Here is a 21,761-nt window from a genome sequence, read left to right on the forward strand (position 1 = left end):
AAGCCTTCATTAGGTTGTTTGGAGAGGAGGCAGGCCGTACTTCTCAACCTGAGCTGGCCTAGCCTTTGGAAACATTGGAATTCCGGTTCCCAGTTGCAACTGAGCAGCAGAAAATGCAAGTGGGAGGGATGCAAAGTGGTTTTGGGGTATTTTGAGCTGCTTGGATCTAGAGGAAGAAGGGCATGAACACAGTCTTTGGACACAGATTCGAAGAACCATTACATGGCTCTGCCTCATCAGTTGTCGGGGGCCTCAGGTTATTAGCGTGACACCACCAGCTATGAAGGCTTTCTGCCACATTGATTTTGCCACTGCCAGAAGAAGGGAGAGCAGCAGGAGGGGATGCAGAGGGCATTGACATCCATGCTGTGCCGATGGAGGATCCCGTCAGCGGGAAAGATAACAGCAGAATCGCACCAAGCGACTTGGACACATTGAACGATTGCAGCCTGAGAATATGCAGCTGCTATGAGAGCATACAGATTTCTCAATGCATAATTCAGTATCATAACATGTACACGACACTAACTCATTCTTCTGCTAGACTACTTTAATTTCTTGACAATAACCTCACTAAATTGACCTGGAAAGAAAAAGGCACTCAACGTTTATAATTTGATTTCTGCCCTATATAATTTTGGCTCCCCTCCTTTTCATGTAGCTGCTAATATGAGTTGCTGCAGATTTAGTATTTTGTTACAGATTAATTCAATGAGATTTTTGACTAAGCTAGTGTCCAAAATGACTTTGCATTTGGTGACATCTGCGATGCCAGCATGCAAAATGATTCTTCTGGCATTTTTACAAATTCTGTTGTACCACTGAGCACGTCTTGAGAAATCCAGCTAGGACCATATCTGATTTGGCTAAGAACACCAAGTAGTATAAGACAAATAACGATAATAGTTATTTTGCAGGAGTAACAGCTTCTGGCTATTTTCATTCCTTCTCAGGCAGACACGGCACACTTTCAATGTTTTGTATATACCTGTCACAGTCAAAATTGTTTTAGATTTGACTAATAAGACCAGACAGTTGCATCGGGACAGTCACATTATGATCCTGATGTTTTCTGCTGTAGAACAACTGGTCCCTTCGAACAAAATCTTTCTGACTGTATCTACCATTCCTTCCACTGATGTATCTGCTGAAACCCATTAGACGTACATCTTAGATATATCTATACAGATACATAGATATATCAGATACAGCTCTTAACATTTCTATTTGGCTGCCTTCAAGAGACTTTTCATTGTCAGAATGGCTTTCTTTCCAAATCTTTTATTTGGAGGATGTTCTGGTGATAGGAAGCCCAGATCTTAGGAACTTCATGGTGTCTTAGGAACTGAGGTCCACTTAGTCATTAGAGTCCTCAGTATTTGCTGGAAGCAATCAAGGTAATGTTATTTACTAGACTGAATTGTGTCTCCTTTTTCAGACTGTGTTTACCTTGTGGTCAAAGGTACACAATTTTTAAGACTGCAATGTCGTTTTTCTTCTGATTACTCATCTGCATTTTGTGATTCACCTCAACTGCAACGTTTTCATTGACATCATCTCTAGGCCAGCAAAAACATGTTTTCTTACTAAACTGTTCTTCATTAGCTTCCGTTTCAGAGCCTGTCCTTGTTCCTGAGTTAGTATTTTCTAACAATTGACCATTTTTTTCATTGACCACCTCATCTCTTACTGCGTTACTAATATGATTAATTGACAGCGAACAACCCTGCCTCAGTACCACACTGATTGAGGAAGAGATTGCGTGCATAGTGTCAAATAACTGAGAATCGTGGTAAAAAAAACTTCAATGTGTGAAACCTACATCAGAAATACATAAAGATATGTATTTCTAGAATTCTTTACATTTTTATATCTAAAAGTCTAGACATCTATAAAGAAGATTCATATACATTTACTTCTCATGTGCATTTTTAATAACTAGACCCTGGAAAACACTGGTATTCATGGGGGAAAATGAAATTGGAGATGCACAAGCACTAAGATGGCTTAACGGCATTGGAAATCACAAAGACACTTGCTCATCACTTCTTCTAACCGAGACGAAAGAGAAAGAGTATTCCGCTTGGCAGAAAGGAGCCGAACAGGAGCTGGGTTAAAGTTACGCATGAGGTTTGCTGGGTCCGCTGCGGGCACTGAGAACAGAACATGAATCTGCATTTAGGACAAACGCGGGGCTACGGAAAGATGCAGAGCCGAAATAACATTCCTGCGTTCCTGGAAAAGGCTTAGGCCATCGGCTTCCGAGGGCACAGAGGGGCGACTGCCCGCAGTGCTGTCGCCTGTCAGTGCGTGCCGCGCTCGGGCAGCGGGGCTGCCGGGGCTGCCTGTTCTCTCCGGCAACGCCACCGCTGCACCGACCGCCGGGTTCCCGGGCGGACAGAGCCCGGTGAGGCAGCGCAGGGGCCGAGTGGGGAAGGGGAAGGGTCGGCTGATGGATGGGGCCGCTCGCACCCCGGGAGGCGCCGAGCTCCGCTGGCCAGGACGCGGCTCTCCGGCAGCCCATCCCGCCCCTCCGCTCCGAGGCGACTCCCGGGGCCGCCGGGGCAGGAGCCGCCGCGGGCGGGCCGATGGTTCTCCCCAGGAGCCGGCGCTCCCTCACCTGCGGCCGCCCCGTCCCTCCACCCCCGCCCGCCCCCGCGCCGGGGACGCCGAGCCCCATTGAGCCGCCCGGGCACAGCGCGGCGGTGGGCGCGGCCTCCGCCGCCCGCCCCTTCCTCCCGCCCTCCCGCCCTCCCTCCCTCCCTCCTGCCGCTGCCCCCCCGCGCCCCCCGCCCGCCGCCGCTCCCGCGGCCCCGCCGGTGTCTCCGGCCGCCCCCGCGCTCCCCCCTCCCGTTCTCGTCCTCCTCCTCCTCCTCCCCTTCCTCCTCCTCTCCCCCCGCCCTCCCCGCGCGGTGGTTCGCTCCTCCCCGCCCCTTTCCCCCACCTCTGCCGTCCCCTCCCACCCCCGGCTCCCCGCGGTGGTCTGGCCCGGCCCGGCGGCGGAGGGAGCGGCGGAGCGGGCGGGCGGGCGGCGCTGCCGGGCGGGGGTCGGCTCTCGCTCTCCGGGGGTCTCGCTGTGCGGGGACGCGGCGAGGAGCGGGGCGGAGCGGGGGACACAGCGCGGCGAGCGAGGCAGCGGGAGCGGCTCCCCGACCGCGGGCAGCACCATGAGGTGAGCGGCCGGCCCCGGAGCGGGCGGCGGGCGGGGAAGGGAGTGGGGGGGATGCTCCGCGCCCCCCGCCTCGGACCGCGCACAGCCGGGAACGGGAATAGGAATAAGAATGGGAAGGAGGGGGGGGCTCGGCTGGCGGCGGGGGAGGGGGCCGGGCCGAGGGGAGCCCCGCGGTGGGGGAAGGGCCCATTGTTAGTGGCGGCGGGGGAAGGGCGGCCCCTCCGTCCCCGTCCCCCCGCGGCGGCGGCGAAGTTGCGGTCGGGGAGCGGCGGCGGGGCCCGGGCCGGACCGGGGGGCGGCCCCGCTCCGGCGCCTCCTCCGGGCCGGGCACGCCGTGAGCCCCGGGCGCCCGTCTCCTTTCTTTCTCTCCCGGTGTTTTTTTTTTTTTTTTTTTTTCCTTCCCCCCTTCCCCTCCGCCTTACCCGGCGCGTGTTGCATTGCAGCAGCAGCTGGGCTTTTCCCTCGGTAATCAATAAAGAGGCGCCGGGGGGCGAGGGGGGAGGGGGAACCCCCCTCTCGGCAGCCGGGAGAGTGTCGCGTTCGGAGGTTTGGGATGTAAACACAGAGGTGGCCGCGGCCGGGGCCGGGGGGTGGCCGGGAGGGAGGTGGGTGCCTGCCGCCTTCCCGCCGGGAACTCCCGCTCCTCGCCGGCTCATTCATTTGAAGGCGATTTTCTGCCTCCCTGGCCCGTCCCCCCCGCCGTCCCCCCCCCCCCCCCCAGCTCTCTTTTAGCGCCTGTTCTGCTTCCATAATCTCCTTTCTGGATTGGTGCAGGACCCGCTGAGAAATGCGGCTCGGTGGCCGAGCGCTGGTCTGGCTGCTCGGGGACGCCGTGCTCCCTGTAGGCCTGTCCCTCGCTGGAACAGCTGGGGAAACGAGTTACTCGAGCCTTCCTTTTTTTTTTTTTTTTTTTTTTTCCCCCGTGGAAGTTATTGTCTGCTTTGCAGTTGGATATGAACCTTCTTTGTCTTAAAGATGACCGTAAGTCGTCAGGTTCTTTAGAGTAGAGGTCCGCAAGATCTCCATGATCAAAGTCGGCAAATTCCTCTGGTGCATAAAACTGATGAGCCATTTGAATTCCTTGTAAATTACGGGAAAATCCTAATCAAATTTTTTGAACCGTAAGGGTTCCCCCTTCAGTGCACCTTCAATGGAAAGGCTAGCATTGCAGCGGGAAGCATGGGAACAGTCTCCCTGCTGTTTTGTTTAGAATTGTGTTCCTGTATTTCCCTCTAGTTTTCTTTGTTAAATGTAGGTATTTATGTCCTGTGTTATTTTAAGCTTTACTTTGTCTTGTGATAATTTATTTTCGATTATTCACATTGCTCATGTAGAAGTCAGATACCCTGCAGATGAAAAGTTAAAACTTGGAAAACCTGCAGCTCGTACCCAGATCCTTTACACAGAGGTGTTCTTTTTAATTATCTTGACAGCCTTTAGCACAATGAAATGCTGTTAATCGAGCAGGACTTGGCATAAATTTCTTGGGAAGCCCCGTATAAATCTGGGTTTCTTGCTGGCAAAAAGCACTTGAATTGTGCGGGTGATGCTGAGTGAAGTGAGCTATACCAGCAAGACTGCTCGTTCACTGATGTAACTGTATGTGTGCTAGGACTTCTGCCAGCTTGGAGAGAGCACAAGTATTTCTCTTAACCAGCATAACAGGAAAGTGTCTGAGTTGAACCTACCCTTAGGTTGCTTATTTAGAGCTTTGAATAGTTGACTTGAAGCAGTTAATAAATGTAGGTAAATGAATATATTACAGGTCTGAAACTTTCTACCTGCTCGTGTGTGTATACGTTAAGGTGGTAAGAGGGAAACGTGGTTGCAAGTTGGAGGGTCGCTCTGAGTGGTCTTGGGGTATTTCAAAGAAATCTGACTTCAAGAGCGCTCAGTTCCAAGGCTTTGGAAAAAAAGAAGCAAGCTGTACCAATTAAACTGCACAGGCTAAGAAAATGATGTGGTTAAAGAAGTATTCTCTCTATAGAGGCACTATTAAATTCACTCAGTTTTGTTTAATTGGTCTGACTCCAGTACAATGGCAAGCTTTCAGTACATGCTCTCTCTTTGGACTTGTTTAGACTACGATTGACGGTATATTTCTGAAACATGTTTAAACAGTATCTTCATACTGGATTTTGTTCAGGCAATGTCTTTTGAGGTGTATTTGCTGGTCAAGGCAAGTTGAGACGGGGGAGGAGTGACAGGGTAGGTGGCACAAGTGTCCAGCGTTTCATCTGCAGCTCCTCTGTTTGCAGGTAGTGTTAAATCTTAGCAGTTAATACTGAAAACATACTTTTGGCACATATACTGATGGTCTCCTGGAATGCATAAACTGCATTCTGCCATTGCTGTCAGGCAGGTAAGTATGCAGTTGGTGCTCCAAAGAGTACAAAAAGAAGTAGATAAGCGGGGGTGTGTGGGGGGAAAACACCCTCAGTTTCTATTCTGTCCTTTGGCACACACATATATATATATATTTGATATATATTTGTGTGTTCTTGAGCCATCCTGAGCCTGATCTAATTCTGATGATTTTGTGTTAAGGTCTCGCACGTTGTCTGCGTGACTAGCCGGTCAGTTACTGAAAAACAAATTGGTTTTTCCTTATTTCAAATAAAACTAATCATCATTGTGAAGAGCATCTTGGAATTATAAAATAATCAACTATTCCGTAAGATGCAAACATCAGCGGTACACAAGAATTAATTCTTGCAGAAGTCTGCTTTGTGTTCAAATTGAAATGATATGCTATTTGAGTAACATCTGTTAGGGGTTTTAGGTTGCTGATAAACTTTGAATATTAAATATCCCAGTTAAATGGTCTCGCCTAAGTATGAGGTTACTTGGATCAGGAGCCAGCTTGAATAGGTCTTGTGTGTCTCTCTCTCTCCTGCCTTAGGTAAACAGCTGATTCCTATGAACACCTGTTGCTCTCTTTGTACTGGGGTTAGCTGACCTAAGTACTCCTCCTAATTCAGTTTCCTGAATGCACTTATAATATAATAGGTATCCAGGAATCAGCATATTCAGTGAGGTTTCTGTTCACTAGCTGACTGGAATGTGGTGGGGGGAAAAGGTGGTAAAGATCGAGGTAGCAGCACAATTTGGTGCCCTGGTTCTAGTAATAGCATGACTTGCCATCGTATTTGTACAAGAAGAATATGTGTGAACGGACTTTTATTGTAGCATATGCTGAAGCCTGTATTACAGGAGCTGATAAACATAACTCTACTGCTAGGGCTGGGATTCTACGGTGAAGGTTAACTGTATTATCTTAATTTTATTTTTTTTTTTTTTTGTATCAAGCACATTTTGAATGTTAACTCCAATAAAAATAAATGAGCTTTCCAAGATACTGACTTTTTAAAAATCAAACTGTACAACCTTCTCTTGGGATTACTACATCCATTTCTTTGTGTGGGAAAGAATTGTTTTTCATTAGTGTGCTAGTCAGAAAGCAGACTGCTTAGTTAGGTTTCATTACCCAAGTTGCAGGAACTGAGAAAGAAACCGTATTTTCAAGGAATTTTAAATTCTGGTGTTTTCAGAGCTCAGTATAATGCTTTGTTTGTGATGGGCTATTATGTATATATGTGAATTTCATTCCATGTTTAGATAAGGCAAACAGCTATTATAGATTGTGCCTTTCTAGAAAATCATGTCATATCCTGATATTTTCGAGGTAAAAAGTTAGCTAAATTTGTGATCTCTAAACCATATTAAAATTTCTGTTTACTTCCATTCAACAGCTTTTCTGCTCAGGTATGTTGCTTTAGAAGGTAGTTCATGCTATTATTTGAAAGTCAGCTTATTTTGTGCCTGGATTGGTAAGCCCTCATTATATTTTAAATGTTGTGCTAAGAAAACTAATACCATACTCACTGTTTACTGAGTGAAAGCCCACAGCAGCAGTAACAAAACGTGTACCTTCATTAGGACTAGGAATTCTTCAAGGAACCCACACACGTTTCCTAGGGTTTCCAGGAAGGTGGGTATACAAGAACATTATTAGTGCCCGTAGTACAGTTCAATATACTGCAATAGCTACACTTATTTAAGGTAGCAAAATACACAGCAGCAAAGCCATTAATTTTGATGGTGACGTTAAGTTACTATGTGCATTGATATGTAAGGTAAGGCTTTGGAATCATGCCTTCACTTTAGTTTTAATAATAGCCTGAATAGTGTATTTGAAGTAGAAAGCTTAATTTAGTTGAGAAATATTTGACAAAATGTTGGAAGTGCAAGCAGGCAGTTAAATTAGGCTGGATACGCATAACTGCAACTAATACAGTTCCTAAAATTGCTTGTATCTCATGAGAAAAATTGGTGGTGTAGGCAGGTTTTTTTCAGGTGGATACAAGAATTCAGGTTACTTTCCTTTTTCTTAAGTAAACTAACAGATGGACTGAGTCATTTGTCTGCAGTCTTTAGCTTGCACTTTATTTGTGAGAGTTGCAAGTAATTTTTTTACAGGTTGTTTCTGCCCACCTGATATGGAATCTGACAGCTGTTTTACCCTCGGGGCCTCTGGATAGTTAAGTGAACTATTTTGATAGTAAAAGTATAAGTCTTTAAAAAATTACCGTGTGAATGGAGAGTGCAGGAATCAGAATACAATTTTTTTAGAAGAAGCTATTTGTGACCATCTTAGCAATTATGTTGTCAGCCTCTGAAAATTAGAAACAGTCTGGGAGTGCATATAATTCAGGAATGCTCACTGGAAGGGCACGTACAAGTTTTTTCTTGACTCTGATTCAGAGTTTCATGTTTTTTGTTGGAGGTCAGACAACAGGACTGAGTGAGTTGGTGTCCCACTTCAGGCCACTATAGCGTAAAAGCCTTTTTTCTACGCTTCCATAAAAAGGAGAACAATTTTTCTCTCCCAGCACCTGTTTCAGCGAATGCTTTGCCCCAAGTGACGTCTCTCGGCGCTGCCTTAGGCATGTGATTGGAAATACTTTGTAATGGGGACTGCTTCTTGCCATGCCAGGGCATTTCATGCGGAACTGTGGCAGAAGTAGGTTATTGAACCACTGGATGGAGTCATTTGCTTTCATTACTAGAGAGCAAATGAATTTTGTGAAACAGGTATTATTCCCTTCTTTACTTTGACCTTTCATCTAGAATTGCTTTTGACAGTTCATGCCTGCTTCCACTCAGCAGTGTAGAAGTACGTGTGCCAGCTCTTTAGGCATCCAGACATGTTTAGGTTTTGAGAGTGCTGTAGTGTTGAGAGAAAGCAGAAGATATGCGCTTTTTATGTTCGATTCCAAAAAATTTGACTTTTAGTAGTAGCTAAAATTAAATGTAGTGGTGACAGAAGTCACACAAGCCTTGTTGAGCTACCTCAATATATAAGTAATTTTTGGTGATGCCTATCTCACTTCCCCAGCCTGCCTTTCCCTGCCAGTCCTTGGGAATCATATAAAACTACTTGTGTTCTTGGGGTGTTAGATTCTCTTGGAATGAATAAAGGAGGGAAGCTGCTTTTGTGTCTGTCTGTATTTAAATCTGCCAGGTGAAGAGCCAGTGTTGTGTCCCTACTGTCCCCTTCCTACCCTAATTTCCCATGTTGTTCTCACAAACCTGGAAAAGAACAGAGTTTGTATAAAGCTTTTTCGGTTGATTAAAATACAGACTCTTTTTCCCCTTTTAGAAATAGCTACACTACCTTATTTTAACTTTCAAATTTTCTAACATGTGAAATAAGATACATCTAAGTAACTGAGTCTGATTTGAAAATGCTCTGTACCAGGACAGGTCCGTAGATGAAAACATTGAGTTTTACTCCAGATAGTCCTAATTAATTGTTGTAGTAATTGTTCAGCCTTTCTCCTGCTATCGCTTGTTACAAGTATCCTTCAGTGTAGCTATTTCGTGATTAATGTTAAAAAGGTTCCGAAAAAGAGCGTGAGTACTGTGCTTACCAACTTTTGACAACATTGTGCATGTGCTCGTCCTAATGTGATAGTTCCGTAGGCACTTATGGGAGGCTTATGGAACTGCTGCCGGGGAGGTGATGTGACATCTTTCTGGGTCTGCTGCCCAAATGTTAGTGTGGTGGAGAAAAGGGGACTGTTCAGTGTGACGTGAAAGGAATTGTCAATCCACTTTGGATTAGTCTTTCCAGTTGAACTGCTAAGTGTTAAGCACGTATTTTGGGAACCAATGCACAAGTAAATGTGAGGAGTTGAAGTAAGATTCTGTTGTCTCTGTGAGTAATCTTTAGGCAAGGCTCATTAAAAGAAAACACAGTAAATATTCAGGCAAAAAATAATCTGCTCTTAGTTTCACATGTTGAAAATTCTCCAGGCGAAGCTGTCTTACATAAAGAAAGAATAGTAAAAACTATTTCAGTTTAGTGCAAAACTAGTCTGCCTCTTTGCTAAGTGAGTGGGTTGGTGTGGGTTTTTTTTCTTTTTCTCTCTTTTTTTTTTTTTTTTTTAAATTATGGTGAAGAAAGGTGCTGACACCAGGTGATGTATGAGGGAAAGAAGTGGAAACTGATTGCACTCCAGAGGGTGATACAAAAATGCTACTTCGCTGGACTGGTGTGCTGCCAGAAGTAACTCTGTAAACTCTACTTTGAGGCACAAACATGATTGGAAGGGGTTTGTTTCAAACATTCCCTCATTCCTTTGTTTTTTTTTGTTACAAATTTCAAACTTCTGTTTCTTGAGTTCCAATGTAAATCTAAACTTACTGCAAATTCTGTAAAGAAGGTGAGGTGAGGTGGGTGTGTGCTGTAATAGCTGCCTAGTTCAAAACAGAAGAAGTTTCAAAACTTGGAATTTAGCAGAACAGTAAAAGAACAAGAGTAATCACTATATTACCTACTCAGTTCAGTGTTATTCTGACCAAGGCTGAGGAGAGAGGTCCGTCTTGGAAAGCTAGAAGGGAATCCATGTCTAATCATGAGTAGAAGGAAGAGCATCTGAATGGTTAGAGCACTTAATTATTAAGTATTTGAACTTAAGCAGAAGTTAAATCCAGTACTTCAGTTGCTTCTTCAGTGTTTTGGAGAGTAAATGAGGATGAGGTTTTGTAGCATTTCAGTGGTTTTTAGCTAAGGAGCGGAAGTGCAGTAGTGGCTTTTGGATGAAAATTTTTACTTGAGATTGAGGAAGAGGACCGAAGCATCAAACACATGAAAGAAGTAAATCATACAAATTCTCCACCTTAAAGATCTTGTGCTGCAATCTCAAGGACTGTGGTGATACTGTTCTAGTTTCCACAGTGCACTGTGATGAGTTCAGTAGCCTTTGGTTACTGGACTGTGTTAACTGCATCATATATGAATTATCCCCAAAATGATTACTGCTGCACTTTACATCTGATCTTGCAACTAAGTTGTGAGGTGAAGAGATCTGACCTGCGGGGTTCAGGGACTTCATTTTGTATTTTGGCAGTACCTTTGAGTAGTCTTTTCTTAAAGTTTGGAGGAATAGGTTGTCTTAGACCTCTTGCTTTGTCGTACTATAAAGGCAAAAAACCAAAGAGTATTCTTGTATTTATTATTTGATGTGCCTTTCTTACTCTCTGAAAGAACAGTTCTGTGTTCCTGTAATTGCCACTGTTTCCAACTGTAGCTAAATCCACAAATGGATGGCAATAACATAAACACAAGGGTTGCCTTGCAGGTTATGAATACTTGTTGCTGTAGCTGTGTTGCTCTAAGGATATAAACAAGACAAAGGTTTTATAAGGACAGGCACTATCTTTTATTAGATCAACTGCTGCAGTGGCAGGGAACAGGACACAGGCAAACTTTCAGGCATCCAAGTGCTGAGTTCCTGAGAAAGTTACTCAATTGTTTGGAGACACCATGTGGAGGTTTTGTACTCTGTGGATTGTCACAGGCACGTTGCAGATACAGGTAAATGTTACTGTGTTATTTTTTATATATAACTCATAGTTTTGATGCCTGACCTAGTAGCAATATATGGTCCAATTCTTATTTCAAGGAATAAGGAATTAGGTGCTTTATAACAGGTTAGCAGCTGTAGGATGTTGTTTAAATGGCCACTTGTTTTTGTATTACTCTGCAAAGATGATGTCTGCATGAAGGATGTGGAGATTGCTTTGCAGAGAGCAATGTCAAAAGGTAAACCTGGGAAAATATTTCTCAAATGTTACTGTTCCTGTGTAAAGCGTGACAATGTATTTTCCTTTGAAGCATCTGACCTACTGGAGATCACTGGGGGGGAAAAATGCTTGGAATGCCTTGTTTCAAGAGTTCATTTTTGTTATTTTTGTGGTGACATGGTCTTGGTCTGTATAGTAAATCTGTAAGATGCAGATAGCGTATTGCACTGCAAGAGTTGCATCTTTAGGTGTGACTAATGCTTAATAATACTTAATAGTAGGATTTTATTTTTGCCCTGTTGAAATCCCTAGTTACTCATCACGCGATAGAGGAGTGTACAGTTAAGCCAGTTCTGAGTCCTCTGAATATCTTGCCTTAGATTCATATATATCCTTTTCTCAGGGCAGATGGTTGCAAAACAAGGAACCTCTCCTCTTGCACTGCTCCCTGCCTCAACAACAAAAAGAAAACACTGTTCCTTATACGTTCTGTTAACCTCTGTGTGCTACCTGTGCAGGTGTTTGCTTGTTTGGGTTTTCCAATACTTGATGCACAATCTTCACCTACAATAAGGTATCAGATTTCTATCCAGTCCATTTTGTCTCTCACTAGTTGTGAATAAAGAGGAAGAGAAGTGACTGTATGATAAATCTCTGGCTGTTTTGAATTGGGAGGTGTTTACTACCTTGTTCATCCATGGTATATGGCTTTGTGTTAACTAGACCTTCTTAGTAAAGCCTTCATAATGTCTTTCCTTAACTTGTTCCTCTAAGTAAATTGCATGTATTTTGTAAGTGCTGTTAGGATGAAGTCTGTCAGTGTAACTGTTAGGAATGCTTTCAGGTTTGGTGATTTGAGTAGTGGCAGTCTCAGTATTCAACATCCATATATTCGAAATCTCCCATTTTTTCCTCCTGGATTGAACAGAACTCCCTCTCCTCAAGTATGTCTGCAATTGGGGTAAGTGTAGGCAGTGGACTCATCCCAAAGCCCAGTCATTAGATATTTTGGTTGTAACTCTCAGGGAACTGACCATGTTTTTTTGTTGGAATGGAGAGGGTGTTTAAAAAACCAGCAAAAAACCTAAAAACTGAGAGGATTCTCTCCAATTTGTTGATGCATATTTTCATATAACTTATGATGTATCAATTTCCAAACCACCTGAGTGATTGTAATTTTCTTATTCTTCAGGGAACAGGAAAAAATTTTATGCAGCTCATACTGTCTGACAAAAAACTTTCTTTCCCACAAAGAGATACACAGTTTAAGTGTCCACATATAATTTATCTTCAGAATTCGTAACAGATCTTAAATTCAACGTAGTTTGGGTTGATGCTCATTTTTATTTTTTTTAAAAACAAACCCAGTCCCCCAAGCAAAACAAAGCAAAACCATTTAGAAATAAAGCCACAGGCTTTTCTTCTAGAAGTTTCGTGCCTTGATTTTTTTTTTTTACATAGTATGACAGAAATACTGTATAAAATGATGAAAATGTTTCACACTTAAGAATGGTCTGAGAACTTTTTCTTGGTCATAACTATAGAATTAAAATGCTGCTGGCCATATGCATTGTAGCAGTTAATTTTCTCTCGGCAGCACCATACCCTACAGCTGTTTAAATGTAGAGAATCACTTTAAAACAGAGCGAGTGTTAGATATAGCATCTTAGGTAGATTGGTGACAAGGGTAAGAGTTTTATGCCATGGATTTTCTGTTTCTCAGGAAGACTGGGGTTAATTGTGGCTTGGCAAGTAAAAAAAAAAAAAGTTCCATATTGTTTTTCTGCAGTAGATTCCTGTTGCTATGCAACAAACAGAATGTCACTTAGTACAGGATATATTAAATTGGTATTCCCGGCACATATCTCTGCCCGTTCATTTTATACTTTAACAGGAGGGTATGGTTCTGGCTTCCTGTAGGACTGTAGTATGAAGTATATATTTGAGCTTCTATTCTGGTGCTTGCTGTAGCTGCGGTGACGTCAGTGCACTTGCAGAGCCTTTCTTTGTTTTCGGCTGCATGGGACACCTGTGCAACGCAACCAGGCTTCCACACAGACAAAAAGGGGTGGTGGTTATCTTTCCCTGTGGTGGGTTGGTATTGCCAAGCAACATGTTAACACTTCAGAAGGGAGAAATTTCTTAGAGGGAAAAAATATTAGGCTGTGAATTCTGAAAACCTTTGTGTGTGATGCTGAGAAAATGAATGCAGATGGCATTGTATGAATCTTTCAACCAAAAGGTCCAGTAAATTTTTAATTATTAGAATCAACTTTGATATTTGAATATGTTGATACTTCCTCTCCCTACCTTTCTGTTCCCCCCCCCCCAGTGCTAAAACCAACCAATCTCAGCATCTGAACCCTTTAGATTTGTTCTTGATGGATTCTAGAATAGATGCTTAGGGCGTGTTTGGGAAAATTATTCTCTATGGCTCTGGAACCAGTAATTAAATAATGGACAAATGACAACATCTGGTAAGGCATTATTTTATAATCTAGTTAATCTTCTGTAGTAGAGAAGAAGACAAAAATGATTTGAAAGCTAGAAGGATGATAATTTGATCTTTGCCTCAAAGTCTGTCATGCAGTATAGATGTCTGAAATACAGCAACTTGAAAGCTGGGGATTTGTAATACTGTGCTTTTAGAAAGCATGCATTGTGTCTTACATGCCATCATATTTACCCTGTGTAATGACCCATCTTATTTTAAGCAGTTCTGTGGATTTTGAAAGCCAGTTTACAAAAATCTTATCTGAAATTAAGTTAGGAACTAAAATTAGCAGGTCAAATGCTTGCCACTGTTTCTGCTCTTAGAAGTGAAAGATGCCATTGTCTACCATCTCTTTAAATTGTCGGTCTGAAGTAGGTTTGAAAGTAGCTGGTTTTTAAAGTACTGTAGTAAATGTATTTATGTGTGGCTTCTTAAAGCAGAAATCAAAAGGAAGAATAAAGTTCGGAAAGATTTAAAACACTTCTCAGTACTGTACTCTTGCTTGTTTTGCCAAGGGGGTACCTCTAATCTATAAAGCATCATCGAGCAAACAGCCTTTAGTAATACAAATTTCTTTCTTGTAGTCTGATGCCTAATTCAGACCTCAATGGAGGGAGTTCTGTGCCTGTTCTTAAGCAGACCCAGTAAAAAGCATTCCTCTGTGTACAGAAAGAGAACTTGATATAACTTAAAAAATTCTTATGGCATTTGGTGAGATCAAACCTGAACTCTGTCACAGAGAAATGATTTTAATACATGGATGGGGATGCTTGGGGGCTTTTTGCTCTCTGTTTTGGGAAGAGAAATCTTTGCTTCTGTTTCACAACTGTTTGGTAGGAATGAGTAAACTGCTTGTGGCTTTCAGTGCTATGATGACTTGTTTTAATTTTATCTTTTGACACAGGAAACAGTAGGAATTTGTAAAACTGTCTCTACTTCTTAAGGAGGTAGCAGAATGTAATTTAGTTGTGAAGTTAACAGATCTATCTGTAACTTTAATGACGTGAACTTATTTTAATATGTAGATGGAGAAGTTCTAGAATATACACGGGAAATCAGGAAACTTGAGATTAAATTATAAGTAGTCTGTTGGTGGGCTACTTGGGTAAGTCTTAAAGGAACTCAAAGTAGAAAGTGGATGTTCTAAAAACACTGATTGTAGGGCAAAGAGCATTTAAAAGTTAAGCTCAGGTACTGTGGTGCAATAAACAGGGCTGTAACAAAATGGTCAACTTTTCATATCCGTCATCTTCCCCCCAAATTGAAAATAAATTGTGATACTGGTAGTCCAGAGTTCTGTTTGGGGGTTGAAAAAATATCAATACATTCTTCATGTATGTGTGACCAGTGACACCAGCCTGCTAGCTCTTGGTCATTATTTAATACCTGCATGCATATACTATATGCAGAATTATCTTAAAAAGGATGTCGAAGCATGTGAATGATTATATGCTATTTTTTCCTCCCCTACAATAGAGACTGGATTCTACTTTGCAGAAAGAAATAGATTGGGGTTTGAAGGTTGCTTTTCTTTTTGTTTTAGGTTGTTTTTCTCTGTTGCAGGGGTTAGAAAGTCTCTAATGAGTGAGGTAGGGGATTGCTTGAAGATAAGATGATTTCATGGACTCAGCTCAGTGTTTTCTGCAAGAATGACTGCTTTTTATTTTTCAGAGAATTTCTGTCGTTTGGTGCTGGCTGAGTTGTTCAGAGTTGTCAGTGGTGTTCATTAGCTGTGTCCTGACTTGTTATCTTGCTGACTAACTTAAGTCTATGGGCCCAATCTGTCAAAATATTAAATTATTCAGCATATATCTTTGTCCTTTAAAGCACAGAGAACATTATATGGCCACTAAAGACAAAGGGGGCCCTAGATCATCTTGGATTAAATGATCAGCATCAGAAGACTTGGTGCCCCAGTTGTTGTGCTTCAGCTCTCCAGTGGAGGAAACAACTTCCAGTCTTTAATTTCCAACTTTTACTTATTTCTTAAAAAAGACACATGTTCAAGTTAAAACTCTCAAATGATCTGTTTTATTACACTATGCTTAAACTGCGAATAACTACTGAATTTGGTATTCAGAACCAGTTTTGATTAATGTGCAAAAAACGTCACTACACATTGAATAATGAAGAAACCTACTAGCTGTTCGTTTACTCCTCAGTTCATCTATACTAAGTCAGAGGCAGTCTGAGAAAAAAGGTGGGAGGGGTGAGAGGAGTAAGTATATAACTAAGACTTTTTAATGGTTTTACAACTGTAAGTCACTCCTTTCTTCATATATAAGCAGCCAGAACTGTTAGTTGTTCTTAACTCTTGTAATTTTTTTTAACTTTGAAGCTTATTTTTTAACCGTAATACAGCGTAACTTTTTGTGTTCTTTAAAAGTTGAAATACTAAGCCAAACATAATGTGCCATGATATTTGAAATACACATAGATTTGGAACAGCTAGATTGTCAGCCGTGTGTTCTCCCTGAAATCACTGTAACTTTTGGTACTTCTTGTCTTATTAGTAGAGCATGCACATGCAGGAAGCTGAAACTGTGATTATGGCAAGGTGTGCTTACCAGACAGAAACACGAGGTCCTGGAATCTATGGTCTCCTTGTACTGTACTTAATCAGAATCGCTAACTTCAACCAAGCTAAGATCCATCAGTAGTTATCTGCCAGTTTTTGAGATAGGACTGGGACACTTAATTCGTTGTTCTAGTGTTTTGTGTAGGTTAGACCAGGTGGCTTTTTCTGAAGATACTTCAAATTGGTCTAAGTTGATCTCTGTGTTGTCTTATATAATGGGACAGTCCTCTTCGGTGACTCCTTTTAGATACTCAGAGGTGCAACTGGTCTATAATGATGATGAAATGGTCACTGTAATGTGTTTTGGCTACATGGCAGATGTAGGCCTGGTTATTAAGGAAGGAGGTGTTGCAGTACCCCTCTGAGGAGTGAGGGACAGGTTTTCAAAATAACTGTACATGTTCTCTGGCTGTGTCTTTGTAGGGTCTGAGGAAAAATGATGCCGGGGACCAGTCTGGTCAGACAGATCTTTTTCCTGCAGACTCTGGTCTGTAGACTGCAGTTTGGGCACGTCAGTTAAATGCATCTTTAATCTGAGATGGTATCACCTATCAGGAAACTTACTCCATTCTGAATTATGTTTGGAGTTTGTCTCACTATGTGATTTAATCTTGCTGCATATTAAGACTTCCATGCTCACTAACTGTGGACAGTACAGAACAGTTCATTCTCTCCAAAGTTACATCTAGTGTATATGAGGCTTCACATTTCTCATAAGTCTTTTCAAGATTAAAATCACCAATTTCATTAATATCTCACTGTGGTCTGTTTTTAGACATCCTGCCAGTTGTTCTACACTTGGTCTACATAATTTGGAAGCTGAGGCTGATTGTTGTCTTGTTTGTCATGTACTGATTTGCATCTGTTCATTGGAACATATCTAAATGTAGACCTGAACTTTTTTTCTCCAAGCACTTTTCTGGTATGCCAGTATTATTCAGAATTCTTACCCTACTTGCTTGCATCTTCTTCTGGGTTTTTGTCTCTCTGATGATAGCAAGCATATTCTTCCATCTCTTTATTGTTCTGCTGCAGCACAGGCATTGCAAAACTGCACTCCATATAATTTCTCTGAGTGTAGCATGATAGCTGGTGTCTGAATATGGTTTTCAAAACTCCTTTCCACTCTCCTTACAACAATTTTTGTGTATATATCTCTCTTACAAAAATGTCCTGTGAATTCTGTCAAGAACCTGTACTAGAAGTCATACTACAGTATCTGCTACTTCTCTATGATAAGAAGACTCCAGAAGAACTAGAGGAAACTAAACTTATCTGACATTATTAGTTCATAAGTAGCATTGAAGATGTATTTGTTATTTTTTAGCAGGTTTTCACTGGTGTTTTTCTTGGGAGTGAAGTTAAACGTAAGTTCTTTATAACCCTGACAGCTTGCTTCCTGTCCCGTTCAGAACCTCTGCTCTGGATGTAACACTGAGCCGTGGGCTTCTGCAAACCTGACTGACATCCCTCCATGGTCTGAGGTTCTGAACACCAGCTGAAAACATGGTGGTAATGATTTCAGGGGAAATTTTACTGAGTGTCTCCTCAGCTTGGAATTGAATCTGTTCAGCGTAAGCCGAACAACTGCAGTCTCCTGAAAACCAAGGCTTGTAGCCATGACGTTCAGAGTTTTCTTTTCCCTTTTCAGAGGGAAAAGATACATAGTAAATGCAGACACAAAGTACCCGAAAAAAGTCATCTGTCGTAGTTGAAGCTTGCAGATTTTTACTCAATTGAGAACATGGGCTTTGTAAAAAGCAGCATGGAGCAATCTGTTGCTAGTATCACTGATAGTATCATGGAGAAAAGACTAAAGCTTAAAGAATGAGAATGGTATCAGCTTCCTTGGTAATGCTTGGGGGTATGTTGTTGAGAAGGATTACCCTCTTGGGATCCAAGCAGGATATAACAGTTTATGGGGCAAGATGTTGGGCTACAACCTATTGATAATAACCTAAGAGAGGGGAGGAGGTTGGGTTTGTGGGAATAACCCTCTTTTTACCATAGACTCATTTTGCTGTAGCTACACAGTTGCAGCATGCTTCAGGTTTCATTCCCTTACCGTGGTACCGGGGTGTTGCAGGCGCCTGAATAAAATCCTTTCAGTCAGACCCAGGCTGTTGTTTGCTGCAGTGGATTGTAGCAGAGTTCTGTGCTGAATCTTAAACTTGCTCTGGCTTTCAGGAGAAACTCCAGGTTTTCATCAGAATGAGTTATATTGTCCTAACAGGAATCTACATAGTCTAGAAACCTTGAAGGAAGTCTAATGCATTCAAGAGTATTTTGTGACCTGTGGTCAGTCTGTTATTCTACAGTGTAAAGCCAATTGTTTTTCTAAAACAAAATGTTTTACATGAAAATAAATCTCTGATTGAAGAAGCATTGTTCTGTACAATGAGAGTTAATTTTGCTGAGATGTAATTAGCAGTACTCAAGGCTTCTGCACCTGGTAAAAATACTACCTGAAAAGACAGATGGTTTTGCCTCCTTTGTACACAGCTTATTTGTGTTTCACAATAACCTGAAAGTGTTGGAAATACTGCTAGACAGTGTTATTAAATACTAATTTTCTGTGTAGCTAGTTGGTACACTTAGGGGATAAGCTCTTAAACGGGTAATCATGGATTATTTACTTCTAGAAACGAGCTGAATTTTCATTAAAAAGTGTCACTATGGCCACTTCTGTCTGCAAAATAGCTTGAAAATGCAAAAGCCTTTTCAGTTTCCTTTTGTGTTGCAACAAGCCACTGTTTGTAGTTATGGTCTTTTCATAGAGTTTCTTTTATCTCCTGTACACTGCTGAGCATCTTTAGGTTTAGGTAAGTAACTTCATGCTGCTTGACTCCCTATTGGAAATTAGGCTTAAAATGTTTCATAGACAGTATGGAAGAACAGATCATAAGGAGAATGGAAGTGGGGAGAGTGCCCAAGCTTTTTATCCAGCTCTAGCGAATGTATGTACAGAGAGAGTTTAACTTACTCTTTTAAGTAAAATCCAGAGGTGCAAGGTAAGTGGCCATTTCTCCTAGCAGGAGCATCACATTCCTTTCAAAAATGAGTGCTGCTTTTTGCTCTCCACTGTTAATCTTAACTAATGAGACCAGCAAAGGCACAAATGAAAACCTGGAACAGGTAGTTACATTTTAAACCTCTGTCATTGGAATTCTTAATGAAACAAATGGTTTCTCCCTTTACTTGGCAGTCAGTGTCTTTCTGCTAACCTGTCAAGGGTGCTTTCCAAGGGTGATTGTTGTAGGGTTACAGATACCTGTAGATGGAATGATTGGGAGAATGTCCACAAGACCATCTTTATAGCTTGGGTTTGTAGCCCAGTGGTTGTGGAGCTGCTACCAAAAAAACATAACAGGGTGAACAGGACTTGACTGATGGAGTTTTCAAACTTGTGTAATGCATATAGCCATTCTCATTTTCTGTGATTTACCCCAATAACTTAGCTCAGTACAAGGTTTTAGAATTTAATTAGGCTTGGTCAAAATAGATGTAGTTTATAAAGCTTATCTGATCTGTGCTTTGTCTGAGCTTCAGTAAATGCTGATAAGTGATGTCTAACACTTGCTAATATTGTAGTTCATTGTGAACTTTGTGGAAATGAGAGCAGAATCATAATTTTTTTTATTTAAACCTGTATCTGCTTTTTTGCCATTATTCTTGTCTTAAAAATTTTGAAGTTAATGGAATGTTATTTTGCAATGTCAGTTAAAGCCATTTAAAAAAGATTTTATTCCTGTAAAGATCTCTAAATTTTTTTCTGTGATTGGGCAGCTGAAGTATCAAGTCTACATTTAGCTTACATTTAAATTTTTTTTTTATATGCTGTGTTTGTAAAATAGGTTCTTGTCTGAAAATGAGAGGTTTTGTTTCCTATCTTTAGAATGTCTTGAACTATGGTTTAGGCAAGGCTGGGTCAGCTCAAACCACTTTAGAATCTATTTGCTCATCCTCAGAGATAATAATGTAAAAAGCCATTTCAAAAAGTGACTGCAGGCTGTAGAAGCCCCAAGACTTCCCCCAGTATTTCCCCAGTGTGGGGAGAACTTTAGTGACAGCCTGTGTACTCCGTGTGACCATGGCAAAATATGCTGGGATTATTTGCAGCTCTATTTGATCCATGGAATGCACTGCATCTATTGTTAGCTCTCCAGCTGAAGCAAGAGCAGGAGTTGTTTTTCTTCTTTGACATTGCAGCAGGTCTGGCTAGATACTGCTGTATCTGTCTTGAGTAGTTAAGGGTGATAGTATTGGCAAACTTCCCATCCTTTTAGTAGCCGTGGGGGAGCTGAGATGTGGGAGATCATAACTTATGTGGTTGGGTTTGCTTTTTAAATTCTTCAGAAGGCTGCAGGCAGTATATCTCTGGAAGCCTATAAAGTTCACTGTGTATAGCTTCCTTGTTCAGTTTAGAGTCTCTTGGAAGCACAAGTGCTTTTCCTGGGTAATTCCTTGCCGCAGAGATTAAACACTGTGTGTGTGATAGCAATGAGGACAACATTGTCACATCTAGCCTGTAAACACAACAGCCTCGCTAACCCACATACATGTGATTCTTTGCTGTTGCCTGTTGCAGAAGTGATCATAATCCTCTTTTATTTTCTCCTCAGTGTAAAATTTGGATATTGAACTCTTCAGATTCATTGCAGAGTGCACAGATCTTTTTGTTGTCTCAAATTCAATCTTAGTCTGCATTGTACTTCGGTGTCTCTTCTTTCTCAATTTCTCCCATCTGATAGCATGCTGTAAGAGGGGCATGGAGCAATGCTTTTCTCATGTTGCCTGATGACTAGAGAACAGGCCTTTTAGGGCCTTGGTTTAGGTTGATCTGTTTGTTATGAAATATTAGAGAAAAATATATCAAAAGTAGTGTAGCCATAGATTAAGTATGAAATAATGCAAATAGATTTGAAAGCTGTTACAGCTAAAATTAATGCCAGATTAAAAAAGAAAGCTTGCCAAGATTTTCCCAGTGGTGATCCCTGGGCAGAGTGGCTGTTTATTTAAACTGGGACTTCCTTTTGACTACTTAAAACAATAGAAAATGACTCTTTATCTGAAAGACTTTGCTTCCTATCTTAGATTTAACTGCCTTGATAACAAAACAAAGAAAACAGGATGTATAATTTAAACAAGACAAATTTCAGAGTTCTGTGATTCCCTGCCCATGGAAAGAGTTCGGGTTTGTGCGAGCGGGAGAGATTTCAGTGTTAGAGTAGCATTAAAACAGAGAAGTGCCCTGCTAGGGCAGACCAGTGTTTGATGCAGTCCCATACACTGTCTTGGAGAGTAGCAATAGGAGAAGCTGCTTGGAAGAAACCACCAGCAGCCCCTTAGCAATCCCTTTTCCTCCCGCTCTGCCAGCACCCTAGAATCCATTGTCTGTTTGAAGGTGTTTTGGAACATGCCTATTG

General features: G+C 41.8%; 1 protein-coding gene across 5 annotated transcripts in view; it reads left to right on the top strand.

Annotated features, from left to right (window-relative positions):
• Positions 1–2,946: 2,946 nt before the first annotated feature.
• The window catches only part of ENAH (ENAH, actin regulator), an 86,626-nt gene continuing 67,811 nt past the window's right edge, over positions 2,947–21,761 (top strand). For 4 of the 5 annotated variants that reach the window (XM_027659229.1, XM_027659232.1, XM_027659234.1 and 1 more), the window contains exon 1: positions 2,947–3,172. In XM_027659229.1, the coding sequence (XP_027515030.1) occupies positions 3,168–3,172 (5 nt within the window). In that variant the 5' untranslated portion in view covers positions 2,947–3,167. The remainder of the gene's footprint in view (positions 3,173–21,761) is intronic. The other variant, XM_027659230.1, reaches the window with a different exon arrangement.

The sequence above is a fragment of the Corapipo altera genome, unplaced genomic scaffold, assembly GCF_003945725.1.
Source record: "Corapipo altera isolate COAL_440 unplaced genomic scaffold, ASM394572v1 48, whole genome shotgun sequence".
NCBI lineage: Eukaryota > Metazoa > Chordata > Aves > Passeriformes > Pipridae > Corapipo > Corapipo altera.